The following is an 18,488-nucleotide window of genomic DNA, read 5'->3' on the forward strand; positions in this document are numbered from 1 at the left end:
AACATGAATGTTCTCTTGCATCGATAATTTTGCAAGCTACTGTGTTTTACTATTCTTAATATATATATAAACACATATAACAGGACTTTTATTATCCAGTTAACAAAATTGTCAAATAAACAAATGATAGAGATTGTTGCCATTGAGTCGGGATACGTCATTCTGCCTAATTACATTGATGAAAGGGTTAAGGCGCAGATATTTGTAAGTCGAGATACGTTCTTTTGGCATACTAAAGTGGCTTCGCGGGAGAATGCTTACGCGCCGTAAGTCAGGATACGTTCTTTTGCCTAATTGATATGTTGCCGCGTGAGGATTCTCGCACAACGTAAGTAAGGATACGCTCTTTTGGCAAACTAGAATTACTCATTTGCACAGTGCTGTGATTCGCTAAAATGCTGTATCTATTCTAAACATGGCAATTACTCTAAAACGGGAAGTCCTATTTTACTGAAATTTTATCGAGATATTCTTTATTAATGCCTAAGAAACTTCGCTGCTTCAAAAGTGTTTTACTCTTATGACGGAAAAATGGGAACCAATTGAATTTTCAAACTCGTTTTTCTCAGAACATGATATTCTGAGTTACGTTGTTTTGCCTTATTACGGCCGAGCAGCAAGTTAGAGTCGAGATCCGTCCTATTATACTGCGCTTTTCAGACCTCTCTCCGTGACGGTGATGTTTTATGGCGGATGGTCAGTATAGTACAAACAGTTGATTTTATGACTTAAACATCTACAAAATCAATTCTACGATTCGCATTGCCGTAACGTATTTCATACTAGTCACAATGAAGGTGTCCACGTAACGCTAGATTTTCTATAGGCCTATACCACACTAACATACAGCGGAAGTCCTCCGTGGAGTCTTCCTTGATGATTGATGCCAAGAAAATGGGGATGTCTAGTTAACTCTTGGTAGTCTAACACTACTGTTTAGTGTTAAGTTAGAAACGCTAGATCTAACCGTTACCTTCAGTCCTTAGGTCTAACGCTAGAGCTCTAACGTTTGATAGAGTTTACCGGTTTAACATTTAACGTTAACCGTTAAGTCTAACGTTAAACGTTAGGTTCTACCTGGTACTAGTACCACGTCTACGTTAGATCTATGTTAACCACAGGTAGGCTAATCAAGTGTCTAGCGTTGCCTAGCCCTCGAAATTCTCATTTCCAATGTCTACGCTCGCCTCTCTAACGTTAACAGGTAGAAACTAACCACTAAAGAGTGGTTAACGTTTGCAAAGACTCATCTAACGAGTTACCTATGAATATAGATTCTAGACCGAGGACGAGGTCTACTACTAGGACCTACTGTAGACCTACTAGGCCTAGGCCTAGGCCTACTGTAGGCCCTACTAGAAAACTAACGGTTACCTAGGCCTAACGTTAAAAGTTGAACCTAGACAGGGGTCTCATAGTCATACTCATAGGAGTAGGACAGGTGATCTTACCCTGTTAACGTTAGAGGCCACTTGTCCACTAACCTGTTAGACAGCAGCAGTTAGACCTAACGTTACAATCTTAATTCTTTTTTCCAATCTAACGTTTAAGACCCTGGATGGAACTACCTAACTTAATCTAACCATGTAACAAGAAACGTTAACTGGATCTCCTGTCTCTGTTAGATCTGTTAGATTCCTCAAGCCTCTGTGTGTTATGTTAAAATTTAACATTTACTATGCTTTAGACTGAATGACTAACATTAGATGTCTGTCGTTAGTGAGCTTTCAAATGTTAAAACTAATGTTAACATAGGCCTATCTAGAGCTAACGTTAGACAATCTACACTTAGGCAGCCTACGGTTAGTTAGATCCCTGGATTAAAAACCAAAAAAAAAAAATGTTAGGCCTAGATCTAACTGTTAGGCCTAACATTAACAGCTAGTTACAGTGTTACACCTTTGTAGACTAGGTTCCGTATTAAACGTATGTTTATACTTATAGACGTAGGACCTACGTAGCTTAGGGCGTAGACCCTCCTTTCTAAACACAGAGTTGATAAAAACACATTAATCCATCCATGGCATATTGTGACCTAACTTACACAGGTTAGACTAGATGTTCTGGATTCTAGATCTACTAGGCCTATATAGATTCTATAGAGGTTTACATATCTAACTGTTGTGTTGGGTAGATCTAAAGCTTAACCCAGGTTAGAAGTTATAGATCTGCTGCTGGTCATGTCGACTTGTTTCTCACTCTCTGTTATATTAAACGTTAGAACACTATAGACAGTGGGCCTAACTGTTACTTAGTGTTCGAATGGTCTAACGTTAGCTTTACATTTATTTTCTTGTTTCTAGGCCTAGGCCTAATAGATCATCCCTATACTATAGTATTGTCTTCTTCTTCTTTTTCCTCTTTTTTTTTTCCAGATTCGCATAGCAATCACATGTTGGAAAGTACCATTTCACCGTCTTCCCATAATTTCTTTAATTATAACAGTACACGTCAGAGTCTGACGGACACTTTTAGCGGCAAAAGGTCACAAGGTGCGCTAGAACTGGCAGAAGGGAGTTTTGGTATGATGGACATTGACACCTCTGACACCGAGTATCCACAGGATTACAGCACAAATATCAAGCTTCACCGAGCGGCAAAGAAAGGACGCGTACAGAAATTGAAAAAGTTGTGTAAATCAGGTATGCTGTGACGAGGTAGCATACTCACAAACGTATCTTCATAAAAAAAAAAAAATATGACATAAAGATGCCATTAAAAAAAGATATTGTCCCTAGCCGTTACTGGTAAATGAACTGAAGACAATGAAAATCAAAGTTTTGATTCTCTCGCCTAGATGTCCTATGACGACTGTTGTGTTTGGCTATGTTAATATATATTATTAGACACTGCTCAAGCGGATCTATCTAAGTGACATTTCTCTTTAATAACCAGTCCCTTTTATTTACAATCTTGTAACAATGTAGGCCCTAAGCCAAGTCAGTTATCAAATCTATTTGTTCTTCAATGTTTTTAACAGAAATATTTGGAAGCATCGACTGTACACACATCCGTAATTATTTTCTATGGGTAGAATCTATTTCGTCAAATGAGTACTTCTGTGTATTTCTACCTAGGAAGAATTGAATCTTATTTGTGGTGTATTTAGGAATGATACGACTTGAGAGGTATAATTGTACACATTTTCCACACTTATTTCAAAAAGGGTATGCTTTGGGGCACACACACACAAAAAAAAGCGACAAAAATCTATATCGCAATATTTCAGTAGGCCCTACTCTATGTGCAAAAGAAATAGATAGGCCCTAATGCTACTGAGTGAGTATTAGAAGCGAGGAACCAAATTATCAATCAGAGGACAAAAATGTTTTCATGACATATTCAGAAAATGAGATTTTTATCGCGGCTTTCAAACCGCTTGAAGTTTCTATATCTCGTCTATATTTACTGCAATGTTCAAATACATTTTTTTTAAGTAAACCTTATTAAACATGTTCCCACTTACACCTTGTGCTGATTTAAACCATCATTTCCTGTTATTGTTGCCATGGTATGATATTCTATAACTATTCATAAAAAAAAAAAAATAGAAACGTGGTGTACTTGTTTGAATGTTGATATACGCCCCATTTCTAACAACACAGGAACAAACCCAGACGCAAATAACGAGCAGCATCAGAGCCCCCTATTTGTAGCAGCTCTTCACGGAAAGGAGAAAGCTGTAAAATACCTGCTAAATTCTGGAGCTGATCCGAACCAGTAAGTGTTAGAAATATATTTGTTTGTTTGTTTGTTTTTTATATTCTGCTACAATTTTCACTTGTTTCATACATTATGCAACACTACACACTGGCACAGGTCCGATGGTTAAAGACCACAACAACAACAAAAAAAAAAAAAAAATCACTGTTGGACCAGCAGATTTTCAATGATGGCTAAATTTACTGGTTCGACATGACATTTGAAATAACAAAAATAACATTGTTGGAGTCAGTTGAAAAAAGAAGAAGTACAGAACCAGTAAATTTAAGGTTCGGACCTGTAGGGAAAATGGGCTAGTGTTCATTTATAATATGCGATTATGATTTGACTTGAGAGTTTCTCTTAAAACTACATAGTATGTGCATTAGGATACTCAGAAATAGCACTAAATTTACAAAGAAGCACATCCCAAAAGTGAACGACTCTTTTTGGCTGCACCGAGGCCATAAGTTTTAACCAGAGACTTGAAATTAGACATAGTACATGCATTTGCTTTATATTTCGGATATAAAACTCGAACAAAGGAAGGGAAAGATAGGGTGATTTTCATGTCGTGTGGAGCCAGTGGTGGATGCGATGTTGTGGAGAGAATCTGACTGTATCAGTGTATATGCCAGGCAGCGCGCATATATGCAATGTCGCAATTGCTTTGTATTACCGGGTATTTCTAGAAACCGGTACGACGCAACCTCTGCGTGGTGTAACAGTTGCTGCGTGATGTCGCAATTGCTTTTTGACATTATTTCACTGATGTTCCACAATGCACCCTTTCATGGCAAATGTCATAAAAAGTGACGTTATTTTCCAAATAGTGTGCCATGAAGTGTTTAACAAACAAACACTATTCTGAGATAATCGAAAATATATTACTCACGTGAAGTTCTTTCAACTATTCACTACAACATACATTTTTTATTCAAAATATAAAATCAAATATTCAAAACTTGTACATTCGAAACTGAAATTTCAAAGTGTCTTATGATATGTGACATTGTTTCTTCAGTTGTGATGTGGTCTTTACTATTTAATTCTATAAGCCAGAACTGTGCAAGTGGGTTGTGCTATTTTCCGATCAGTTTTGAAGTTTGCGAATATACTCACAGACTTCAAATATAGTTCAGACTTCAAGTAGTATTCTTAAACATGTTGCCTTTTTGTTGTTTATTTGTTTTTCTTTTTGTTTCTTTGTTTTTTTGCTCTATAGCCATATTTGAAATACTTATACTTGAACACCATGAGAATTAACGTACATTACTATAATATTTGCATTTAGGTACAGGTTGTATTGTAACCATCCGTGGTATCTACTCAGTAGTCAAAAGAGATTCATTACAAAAGTTTGTGTCATTACTTTCCTTGTTTAGCCCTTGCCACGACGGCAGCACCCCGGTGCATGCAGCCTGCCTCGCCTGCTGTCCACGCATCTTGTGTCTCCTAGCTGATGCTGGTGGCAACATTAACCAGCATGACAACCGCGGCCTTCTTCCAAGAGACTGGGTGTCCTACCAGGAGGACAGTGGGAAGCGCTTCAAGATGCGAAAGTTCCTGGAAGCGATGAGACTCTATGCGATCGGAACTATCGGTGATGCTTCGTTGAGCCGCACTACCAGAAACAGGTGGACATCTTTTATGGCTTACCTTCGTCAGTAAGTTTCTCCTCCTTTTTGACATCCATCATTTGATGTTTGTTTTGATTTGTTTAATACGGTATATATATAATATACGTTTTGATTGATTATTATTTTTTTTTTTTAAAGACAGAACCCACTTTTGATGAGTGTGCCAGTACATGCGTCGTTGTTAATGTGTACCCACTTCCCAAGGACTCGGACCCGTCATCTACTGCTTTCCGAGCAGCGACACTACCACCAGGCTATCCCTGATTGCCGGCAGTGACACGATGAACTTGGAACAAATACCCAAGCTCCGAAATTCCGACATTGCGTCCAAATGTGTTCACGTGTCCCGTGGTTCCCTTTTTCCGACATGTTTGTTAAATTACAGATCAGCAGTTGCGATCTTACAAATTTCAATTGTTAGAGGGAGACAAAATGAAGAAAAATTTGAACCTCAACCTTCACACCTCTACCATGTCTACTTAACATTCTGTTGCCCTTCATTCCCTCGACCTCGTCTTTTCTGTCCAAATGTTCACTGTTTTATTTTTTCCCGGTAGATCCCCGGAAGGGAGACGATCACGCTGGAGGAGAAGTCGATTTCGCATTCATCGTGGTAGTCGCCGATTCTTTCACGGGATTCCAAGGAGTGTGTTCAACTTCTTTCACAGACTGAACTGTACGACCAATGGCCAATGTTGGCGAATTTCTAATAGCCCGGTATGATTCCACTATTTGTTCTTTTCTTGTCACCATGAGTGAAGATATTAGCAGTTTATCTTTAATATGTGAGTAGTGATCAGTATTATAAGGCGAACTGAAGCCATTTTGCATTCCTGCTGTCACGAAAGAAAGAGATAAAATACGTAAAAAGTCGTTTTCTGCTGGTTGCCATGGTTGAGGGAGTACTTTGTTAGTCTGTTAGTCATTACTACTTCAGATCAGTTTAGTATGTAACGGAAGACAGCCAAAATAAAAATATCACTCATGACATGACATGACGGAGCAAATGAAAAATAGGGTCACTCCGTATTCACGCTGAATATTGAAAGAAGGAGGGAGGGTTAGGGATTTTTCACTTTCTGACGTACATGCATAAGTTCTCTGTTTCATTATATAGGCCGTACTGGTAATCTACGTTTGCATGATATTTCATAACTCTCCCCAGAAGCGTTAAGTCTTCGGGTTGGTCCGTTTGTCCTTTTCAGACATGTGCTATACGTGGATTCGGTTGATACGTAGGCCTGGCTTGACGAATAAGGTGTGTGGGTTTTTCAGCTCTTGGTCACAACCTATCATGGTTAACGGTCCCAGAAGTTATGCCAACAACAGTCCATGCGTGTGTTGTTGGGTTTTTTTTTTTTTTTTGGGGGGGGGGATTTCATATTTTTTCTACGTTCAATAGTAGTATTATTTGATAAGAGAGTAAAAGAAAATGGCTAATTATTTTGATAAATTGAAATTTGTGAAAGATTAAATGTCAGTATCAGAGATGAAAGTTACTATATCTTCTTTTTCTTATCAGCTGTTACACTGCTACTTCAGCCAGAATTACCCATCAGTAATATGAAATATCGAGAGGGTAGAGATAAGCATTAATTAGGTACACACACACACACACACAACACACAAAATGATATGCTACAAGACATACTGCATGTACTTACAACACCTGAACGTGACTTAACAATGTGTACTGAATCAAATGGAAACCTCAAAGATTGCAAAGATGAAAGTTGAGTCATAAATGCAGAAGATTGGAATAAAGAAAAGAATACAATATAAACACAAATGATTAGCGATGGAGAGCGAGAGAGATATAGAGAGAAACGGAATAAGAGATAAAGGGGATTGAAGCGAAAGTATCAATATGTACATTCACGACAGGGGCACGCTTGTGTTATATTGACTTTATAGCTGGTACTATTTTTTTTTTTTTGTCAGGATTTAAAATTCCGGACTTCTGTAAATAGAGATAGATATTCTGTTTAATTAGAGGTCAGTTTTCGGCTGTTTGTTTGTCTTTTTTCTTTCAAAGCGGGAGGAAGATATTTCCGAGCGTCACACTTTGCCAAGTACAAGCTCCATGACGAAGAAAGTACTGACGGAGACAGGTAGTTCATTACAGAGAAACTTTTCGTGTAAACTCATACCATTCAATAGTCATTGGATAAAAGCTTTCGTATGCACTGGTCAGTGTGTTGTTAAGAACACATCAATTTAGCTTTCTATGTATGAAAATTGTAGTTTTCTCTGTGCCGCCAACATTCCCTCAGTTGCGCCTGCACTCCCCCACCCCTACTCCCCCCCCCCCCAAAAAAAAAAAAAAAACCAAGAAAACCAAGATGTACATGTAATATTTTCGTGTATTTTCGCACTATTTTCATACGCAACGGAATTGACGCGGCACTGCTATCAGGAAGAGGGTCTTAGTATACGATTTCCCCTTAAAAGTGTAATTTGATAATAAGAGCAAATCTGTATATGGTCAGTTTTACGGTAAAGGGTGTAACTTTCAATTTTTAGCCTTTTGGCCCACCCTGAACACATAGATTTACAGATCTCAAAGATTTTTTCACATGTGAGTCACCTCATGAGAAGCCACCTTGGGTAGCATAATCAGGTCCAGGTATTGATGCGTTTTGTTTTGACAGTCACATATGTACCCTAAAAATGACCATTTTGTTGCATTGAAATTTATGTACAATTTTTGAAATGTTAATAATTTTCTACAGCAACTGCAGAGATCTAATTTTTTATGTTAAAAGCATAGTTGTATGGTCAATTGAAATGACTAAATTAGTTTGGTTGGTAGCTGGCCCTGTATTTTAGAATACTATGTCTTCAAATTTGAGGTTTCGGAAGCTTCTTTTTCCGTTAACAATTGTTAGCAAACTTTGATGGACAGTAATGATTAGAGGATGTGTTTTGGTTACTTTCTTTTACGCTGAAAATAGTAAGGCATAGCTAAACTTTAGACTTATATCAAAGTTTACTTGATTCTACGGCTATTTGAAATTTTGTGATGATTTTACTTCATCGAGTGAAATTTCCGTTAGCAGTTTTGAAGCCTCCGAAACAAAGTGTTTAGTCAAATAATATGAATATAGATAAAGAGAAGTGACCCAATCTATATGTCAGAAAGTAGGATATGGGGCCCTAACCAAATAAACCACAAATAGTTGGGATCCGCCAAACTCTCTGAAAATAGGAGACAATACAAATTTTCCGTTAACATGTGAAGCCTCCGAAATACATTGAAGCCTCTGAAACAGCAAAAACATCTAATTTGACATTTCTGATAAATTCTTTGAGTGTCTGCCCAAATTATGCCATGAAATCATCAACAGACATGGACAGACAACAAAAATAATTAAAAAAAATGTGATATTGCAATAATTTTTTGAGCCAATACACTTAATAGAGAAAAAGTGGTTTCGGAGGCTTCAAAAGGATGTTAACACTGCATTTTTGTGATTTTCTCTGGATAATATCAAATTAGATTTATTGTTCACCCACCCTATGATCATTTATGACATATCCAAAGATATTTTATCACATTCAACTTTCTGGCTGCTTTGTTTACTCACCAATATAGATTTACTATACGATTTACCTATTTTTCCTAAACGGTGCAGACGTGTCATACATTACTCACCTTTTCATTCGGCAATGAAATATTGGCAGATGAGGATGTTGGCCCACAAATATGTTTAAACAGTGTATATCAACCAAAAAAGACACAATTTACCCATCACTTTCCACATAACATACATAATTTTCTTAAAAACATAAGGCATACCGAATTAATTTTCCAGATGTTTCGGAGGCTTCATTTTATGTTAGCAGCATGTAAATGGAATGTTTTCATTACAGTTTTGTAATTCTAAGTCTATTAAATAACTGTTTGGACTGAATGAGACTTGATGGTTCATCAAGCAAGGTGTAGATAGTTATTTTGTAGGTTTCCTTTTGAAACAATGGAACAGGCTAGATATTGTGAGTAATGAAAATGACTTCCAGCTTGCGTACATGCCCACATCATGCAACAGTAGTGCAACAAAGCAAGTAGTTGTGGACACATCAATGTTGGATTTTATAACTCATTTTGTACTCTTGAGAGAAGTTGAAGTGTTGTTTACCATTTTTGTATCACTCTTTCGACTGGTCAGACTTAAAAAATGAAGACCAAATAATTACTTGATTATTTAGTGTTAAATATACTATTTCCTTTTCTCTTTTTTTTTTTTTTTTTTTGTTGTTGTTGTTGAACTGAACACTATTCCTGGGCTGAAGATTCAAGGACTTTAATAGATGGATATTCAAGAGGGAAACATACACAAAACTAAGAAATATATTACTTTTGAATTTAAGGTTGTACTTTTACTGCATAATCAAAAGCAAATGGTGGAAAATAAGTTACTTTTTGGATTTTTACACTTTTGACTCACTACCATAGATCTGAGTGAATAGGTTCGAAACACGATCTTTTACATGTTCATTTATAACCCATTGACAAATCCATTCCATTGTTACTCACATGGCAATTGTTTTTGCTATACTAAAATCTGACTTTTTCAGCTTTCCATTTCCTAACAAGTTCTTTGGCTTTCATCTCCAATACTTATTTGGAGGAAAGTAATCAATAAATTTGTGATTGGATAGAAAATAGCTAACATCTTGCAGATTATCATTTTTGTGGTGTGACTTGCATCACAGAGTACTGTTTTGGAATTTTGACATTTGATTACTTCTCTCAGACAGGTTTTTATGTCAGTCTGTATGTCATATCTGATGCATGCTAGGTGCAACACAATCTTGATACTATCACTGTACTTTTCCATATTTTGTCATGGTGGCAGAACCACTTGACTACTTTTGAGCAAACAAAATGTAGCTTATATTACGAAACATCTTTTCTCATACATATGTGAGACTCTATGACATGTTTGTGAATGTAGTTCCCAGTGAAATAAACAGTGTATGGATAGTAATGGTTGTGATAGGATTGTTAATAAATGACATACATACCTCTAAATAGCCTGTTGCCGTGGGTACATGTAGTTTACATGGGTGGGGTGACTGGAGAAGTTATGTTCATGAAGAACAATATTGAAATGATTGAAATCTTTATAATTTGTTAAGTCCTGGCCTTTCTGGAAAAAAAAGTTACAACCCTCTACTGTATTTTGAAATTCAAAGGGTTTAAACTGTAGTCTGTGGGTTTATATTCTAAAACAAACTTATATTTAAACACAATTGCTGCTTTTTAATCTGCTTTTCCTAAAAGGTTGTCATTTTTAGAAACAGTAAAAGTTTTGTTAGTAATTTCTCAATGTGTTACTTTAAAAAACGGGCCTCCTAGCTGTCACAGGAGTCACACAAACTGGAATTTTATATAATTATTTAACTACAAAAAAAGCCTTTGAAGCATAGAAAAAAAATAAAAGAGAAAATGATATGAAGCAGAGGTGACTTGTATACCACAGAAAAAGATAGCAAAATTCTAAGTATCACATATTATAGGGAAATATACATTTGGTCAACATTTTTTTTAATTCAAAATTCATACACAATCATGGGTAGGGTATGTATCTTTTCAACAGGCGATTCAAAAAGACGAATAGGATCTTGACCATTTTATTTTCTATTTCCATGATAATATAACCCATATACACGTATTGATTCTTCTGACTCCATTTTTTCAGTTTGATGATAACCCTTACAATGTTGTACATGGAATGGCTGATCGGTGTTTAAGATTGCTGTTCTATAACCATGATCATTGCATTTGATAGAGCTCTATGAGGATATCAGCCATGGTCCATATGCAAAAGAATGTTTAAAAGTCTATCAGCCACAGTCCATAATATGCAAAAGAATGTTTAAAAGCCTTTTTTCCCCTTTTTATATTTTACAACGCTATGTTGTAATCTAACCATCATGCCATCACATAGTCTATTTTCTATCCCATTCTCATCAACAGCTGAAATTGATTTCACATACTCTACAATTATGATGGGTGGTTTACATGTTTGTCAATATACATCCCACAAACTGTCCTTATAAAATACAAATAAAGCAAGCAAACATTATCTTTGCATTAAGTCTGAGCTGCAGTTGAACTCCTTGAAAGTAATCCTTTCTGCATTATGGTGAAAAGTTTGATGAATGCAGACAGCTATACATGTGTGTAGCCTACCCATGTTCTGCATTGCCAAAGTCATGGATATACACATGCAAATATACAACTGAGCATAAAGATTTAAAATCATATTTTTCTTTGTTTCTTAACATAGTTTATGTTGGAAAGGTGTTTTTTTTTTCTGCTTACAAATACATACTATTTTACACGTTACAACATTGTTAAATAATTGGAAACAATCATCTGCATTAATGTACTTCATATCACATTATAATGGACATTTTTTGCATGTTAAAACTTATGATGAAGCCTCCAAAACATGTGTTGCTGCTAACTTTAAGCCGCCAAAATAGGTGTTCCTAATCAGTGTACCTTTATTGCTACTGTTGCAGTTTCCTTTAGAATCATAATGCCACATGTAATGTCATAAATTCGAACTGAGCATCGCTCAAAGTGTGTACAGTTTGTTATTCACTTTTGTGGAAGCCAATTTCCTAATAATAATAGGTATGAAGAGTAAACATTATGCACTGCCATAAAATGTACATCTGTATACTGTTATTCACATTTTATTGATGCCCTGTTGTTATTCTAGCATGTTGTGATAGTTGCTTACTGTAGTTTTCTTATTCTAAGTGAATACTGGACTAGAACTTTGTGTTAACAGTTTTGAAGCCTCCGAAACACACTAGTTTGTTAACTGAAGCCTCCGAAACACACAAGTCTGAAAATTTCAACTTTGTTAAAAATAATTGAATTTCTTTGGGATTTGGATTGATAAATGTTTGTTACCAAGAGATAATTTGGGGCTATGTTTAGAGTGGCTCTTCCTTCTAGAACATTCTTTTAACTTAAAAAGAGTTTGTCAGGTACCATTTTTACCTTGGAATTTGAAGTTCACATTCAAATAATTGCAAGAGCGAATATATGTCTGGGGAAAAGTGTTTTGATATTTCAAATATAAGTTCACAGCAAATGAAAAGTTGCATTGCATCCACCATTTATCTTCATTTGGTCGCTGTGGGTGACCAAAACATTCATGTTGTTTTTGCCTGAATTTATCTAAAATTCCATATTAGTCACTTAATATTTCATATTTAGCCTAAGAATTAAGCTCTGGAATGACAAAATATTGAAAATATAGACATTCCTATATAAAATAAAGGCAAAGCTAAATGTGGAAACATAACTTTAATTTTTGACCCTTGCCACATCAAAGTTGTAAAACTGACCATATACTTGTGATAATGATTGTGTTTGTGTTAACATAACTGCTAAATACAAGTCAAACGTATGATATGTGTTCGTTTTATCAATTCAATTTCATTATATTCGTTTATTCATCTCATTTTCTGATAAAACAATGGAAAGGTAATGAATTTTACTGTACAAAAGAAAAACAATCTATCATCAAACTGTGAAAATGAGAAAAAAAGAACTTGGATAAGGCCAAAAAGACTCGTTACGCAAGTTTTCTATTATACGTGTATGCACAAAATACTTGACATCAGTACAAAATTTAAACGTTGTCAGAAAACAAACATACAAAACAAAGCAAGAGAAAACCCAAAATAAAGAGAGAAAAAAAGATTTCATTGCTCCTACTGCCGGAAATATTTGATAATCATGTATTTTTTTTTCCATGCATACGATTTATTCACTAACCTGTCATGCCATCTTACTATAGTTAGCAACCCTTTTTCACTAACACAGATATAGACCTCGACGGGTGCAAACTCCAGCTGTCTGACTCTAGATATCCGATGCAAACCCTGTACGTCGATGGTGCCGAAGGAAAGATGGTGTCATCAAAGAAGGTGGCTGAGATGGTGCATCCTGATTTGACAAAGATAGAAGAGGAGCGCAGCTCTCAAGGTTCATACGGAGACTTCAAGAGCAGATTGTCGGAGAAGAACAAGTATGAAATCGGCGGGAGTTACGAGGTTCGAGACGGAGCCCCCATGCCGACACCAGAGACTCTGTCAAGGAACCCCGAAGCAATCAACGGTGCACGAGAGGATTCCGGTGACGTCTCTAAAACGTGTGAACCCTCTCTGACAGGAACAAGTGACGGGGATGACGTTGGTCTTCATGGCAAAACGGAAGAGACCTCCAGTGCGAGATTTTCAACTACGGGGCGAGATAGTGTAGAACAAAATGGAGTTCTCGAAGATCAGGAACCCGAGTCAATTTCACAAGTCAATTTAGGGGACACATCCAACAAGAAGGGAATGGGTGAAGATAAACCCTCGGAAGAGGAAAGCTACCTTCTTGTCGAAGTGGACACTGGGTCCCTGCATGACAACAGTTGCAAGAGCAGGCTGATGGAAATCCTCGAAGACGCGTTCAGGATGGAACTTGCACCACGCGTGTCAGAGCTTATGAACGAATACTGTAGCAGCAACCAAGGTAGTTTCGCTGCCGAGGATTCCCTGGATGTTGACTTCCACTCTTACCATGGGGATGACACAGAAGAACTGGATGTCGACGGAGTGGAGTGGGTTGGAGAATGCTGTGACGTTTCAGCGTACGACCGGAACGGAAATCGCCTGTCAGAAACCACCGACTCTTACAGTCAGGTTGAGATGGAGATTGATCAGCTACTGACGAGAAATGCGGGAAATTCCCCTCAGCAGGCAGACAGAGATGAAGAGAAGAATTTCGTCATGGAAGGAAGGCACGTGGATATTCAGAAAATGCTTCCGGGCTATTTTGAAGAGAATTCCGAAGAACCGGAAATGGCTGCTTCATCGGATGATAAAGCAAGCAAAATGGCAGTCAATGTTCGTCTGGAGGATATCCAAGACAGCAGCGTTGATTGGAGCAATCGGAGCTCCCTCTTTCAAGTATCCGCCATGGATGAAGCAGCTTTTGTAAGTGACGTCTCCCTGGAAGTAAACGTCAATGACAGTCGCAGGCTCTCCCAAGAGAGTTTCGAACGCGGGGACTGGGACCATCAGGGTTTCCAGTGCGGAGACAGAGGTTACGATAAGGAAGATGAGATAAAGAAACAGGACCCGAATGAAGGAGACGCCCCTCTTCACAAGGCCCTTGCAAGGTAAGTAAATGATTTCTCTCAGACTGTGACCTGTTTATCATTGACAGAATGTCAATTAATACCTAGCTCTACGCTCATTCTACAGTGACTAGAAACGTTAGGAGGATAACATTTCATCTTGTCATTCAAGACATGCACCTGCCTCTGAGTGCCGCGATATTCATAAACGGTTGTCTTCCCTTTAAAAACGTCATGAGCTCGAAAAAGTATATATGCCAATTGAATAGGAACTGCAGAAATTGTAAGACTCTGTGTCACATGATACCTTCAAATCCCTCCACTCACACTGAAATGCAGCTTGTATCTATGTACAGTGTACTCTACTCTGTGCTCAAAGTTGGGTGGTATAATGCTTTTGTAGTTGCTGATATACTAGCATGCGTGGCCTTCGCTTATAAAGGATGCATGTCATTGTTTGTAATTGAAATTCAGTTAAAATGAAATACTAAATAACAAGTTGGGTTTTTCCCCCAGCGTATGGGTAATCAGTGGTATTCTACAGTGACTCTTGAGTGTTTTTCTGCAATGTATATGAGGTGCAATGTATATTAGGTAGTCTGCCTAATAGTCCATAAATGTGTGTGTGTGTGTGTGTGTGTCTGTGGTTGTGCGGTTTTCTTGTTCATATTTTTTTTTCTGACGCCCATTTTTCAAGGATGGATCTGACCAAGGAAGAGGAAGATGAGGTTCAGCAGTGGTTTGGCGGACACGGGAGCGTCCGGAACCTCATTAAGGACTACGAGACGAAGATTCATGACGCTGAGATACGTGAATCCCTGAAGTCAAGACTGACGAGTCTCAGCGCTCTGCTGCGGAAGGAGTACGCAGGCAGCAGTGGGAATCACCCCGCAACCCGCAGCGTCAGCGATGCTGCTTCCTCTATAGCTTTGCATGACCATGGTAGGTGAAAAATTCACCCATTCAAACATTCGAAAGATCTCGGATAGCAAATATATATCAAGTTTGACAACGTGATACGTGAGTTTACGACCACATCGCTTCATTTTTATATCAGAAAGGGAGAGAAAAAATACAACATGTTAAAATCGTATTTTTAAGTACGTAAAGAGATGTTTTTTTATTGCACCCTCTGTTGACAGAGAACGGAAGGAGCGCTTCTGCGCCTCTCATTGATCCCGCAAAGCATGTCAGTTACGACGAGTCCTGGCTCTGGCCTGAAAGCGGCGACGAAGATGAGACTTTCGAGGAACAACTGCGGCGAAGTATGGAGCAAATAGGTCTCGGTCGTATTGAGGAGGACACTAATGTCGAGCGGACGACGTCAGCTAGTGGAGATGCCGATGTATCTACAAAAGGTACTGCCATTTTGGTGGTGAAAATGAGTTGCATCAGGTCGGCCAAAGGTTATCAGGCATTGTGGAAGGGGGGGGGGGGCACAAAGAATGGAAAAGGATGAGAACAAGAGGGAAGGAGTAGGAGCACAGAAAAAGTAGGTGGAGGACGATATGGATGAGGCTGTGATGAACATTAAGAGGTACAATATTGTGACAAGCCAGTATCATTTCAATGGATGTCTTTTCAATCACAATATGTGCTCCTCAAAGGATCTTGCTGTCATGTTCATCTCAGGGCTACGTCTTGCAGGAGAGGGACATTTGCATGGAACTACATTATAGTCCAGTGGTGAAAACGCCTTGCCGCGTGGAAGTCAAAATCATGGTCTCCCGCCTCGAAGTCTTTAATTTTGTGTACTATTATATGTACTACCGTATGTAGTGCTTCCTACCATTTTTATTCTATTTTGAATCATTCTAGGAAAACTTGATGGAGAATCCCCAAGTCTTGTTTCTCCACCTCCACCGACTTGCACGCCAGAGGAATACTCCCCACACCAAACCTTGCACGACGCCACCGATGACGGGCTAATGAATCGAGTGAATAGCTCCGGTGACTGTGACGCCGCAGGTGTGGTATATATTTTAACTTTAACAATTTGCATGAATGGTGGAACATAAATGTGTGTTGTTGTTTGTTTGTTTTTTTCTATTGGAGAGAACCGTTACCATAGACTTTGATTGCAAATTGTAGTGTAAGTGGAAGTACTGGCAAGTTTGTGATGCATCGCTAAACGTTTATTCAAATTGATATGTGACGGTCAAAATGGCCAATGAGAGAAAGCTCAAAGTTAAATAAAAGCTGGAAAGAAGCAAAGTCTGACGCACAGCCATATTTTACACCATAAGCCCTTCAAGTTGCGTCGATCTTTGAAATGACAAAACCCACTCTAGACTAGTAGCACACCACTACATACATATTATGTGAACTGACAAAGAGAGATCGTTATAACTAAATTATAATTGAGACATTCTGAACAGCTTTGCATGTTTTATTTTTCGAATGATGGGGACGGAATTTGCAGATCAGCCCAACTTGCCGAAGGTAACCACGGATCCCGAATCGCCTAATAGTGGACGCACTACGCCATCTATTGTGGATGAAGCCCACAGTGCTCCCGAGTTCAGCCCGCAGAGCGAAGCCACCAAAAAACTCATAAAGATAAAGGTGATGAGATCCCCCACAGTCGAGGCGATTCAGCACTCGACTCTTCAATAGCAAGGAAGAGAGTTCTTACTGGAAAACCTCCTTGTGCTCAACGTTTCATTTGTGTAAGTGGACAACATGTTGAATTTGATCTATGTATTCCAATAAAATCCAATGTTTCCAATAAAAACGAATTTGCATGTACAGTGTATAAAGCAAATTAGGCTCAGTCTAGATGAATAACCTCGATTCTTTCAAATTCCGTTTTCTTGAAATGCACAGCTTTCGGGCAAGGAAGAAAATATGCCTGCCAGATTTGTTTTGCATTGTAATGTTTATTAATATTTCTTGACAATATCATACTTTCACAGGAGAGGACAACTGTAGCGAAAATTAAGTGTGACATTGTGAAGCAGTGCACCACCAATTTTACAGACCGTGAATGTTATCAAATAAGTACAGTAGTGGTAGAGATAAGAACATGATTGCTGTAATTACTTATTCATGGTTCCAAAGGTTAATTGCGTCTTACACCCATCATTTTCACCATACATCGGGTAGGCCTACATGAATATTTGCGCTTTGTACAGTCGTATGACGGAATATATAATTCTGGCTTATTGATAATGTTTCTATACGTCTTCTTCTTATGGTATGAACATGCAAGTACCAAACAGGGAATATGTTACAAAGATAGTTTACAAATGCTAAACTACAATTCTTTTATGTGTATAATCAATATAAGGTAAGATACATACAAAAGTAGATATTTAATGAACTTTTATTCTTTTCTTATGTCTTGAGTGCTTGCCAATTATTTTCTTTGCTTGTGTTTCAATAGAGCATCCATTGGACTTGATTCAATGCGCCCATTTCACCATCTGGTATGCTCAACAGTTGTGTTGTAATCGATGATTAATTTTGTCATGATGTAAATATGTAATTATTGAAACATGTGTTAAATACGTTAAATTAGTTCTGTGACAACCTTTTACAAAAGTATCGTTCGGTAAAAACCAACAGTTTCTGATTAGTTACAGTTAGTTAAATCACTTGCATTTCCACTGTTCGCTGTTGCATTGAGAGGATTGGCTAAGAGATCAGTCCAAACTTTCAGTATAGAATGTACTTAAAGACTCGTTCACGCAATAAAATCGGTTGGAGTAACACACAACCGTATGAAGTACTATTTGCCTGTGTACACATTGTCCAATATCTTGTTTCTCATCATTGATGTGTCACTATTTGATGATGATTTTTGTCTTTCCATTGTCATTTCAACGATAGAGTTATACACTTTTTTTTTTTTTTTTGGATTAGCAACAGTCAGCCAGTAAGGAGCTAGTAATTATGATCATATTATTCGTTGAGTCAATGCGAGGTTCGGTTTGCTGAAACAAATAACTTTTCGTCTTTCATGCCATTTGTGTATAAACATACATGT

General features: G+C 37.7%; 1 protein-coding gene across 1 annotated transcript; it reads left to right on the plus strand.

Annotated features, from left to right (window-relative positions):
* Positions 1 to 320: 320 nt before the first annotated feature.
* On the plus strand, positions 321 to 18,233 carry LOC140229493 (uncharacterized). Its single transcript, XM_072309745.1, has 11 exons — positions 321 to 328; positions 2,446 to 2,642; positions 3,606 to 3,720; positions 5,088 to 5,369; positions 5,900 to 6,059; positions 7,378 to 7,453; positions 13,198 to 14,542; positions 15,198 to 15,442; positions 15,643 to 15,858; positions 16,319 to 16,468; positions 16,923 to 18,233. Exons 2-11 carry the CDS (start codon positions 2,525 to 2,527, stop codon positions 17,114 to 17,116), a joined length of 2,901 nt encoding a protein of 966 aa, XP_072165846.1. The 5' UTR covers positions 321 to 328; positions 2,446 to 2,524; the 3' UTR covers positions 17,117 to 18,233.
* Positions 18,234 to 18,488: the final 255 nt, after the last annotated feature.

Source organism: Diadema setosum, chromosome 6, assembly GCF_964275005.1.
Source record: "Diadema setosum chromosome 6, eeDiaSeto1, whole genome shotgun sequence".
Lineage (NCBI taxonomy): Eukaryota > Metazoa > Echinodermata > Echinoidea > Diadematoida > Diadematidae > Diadema > Diadema setosum.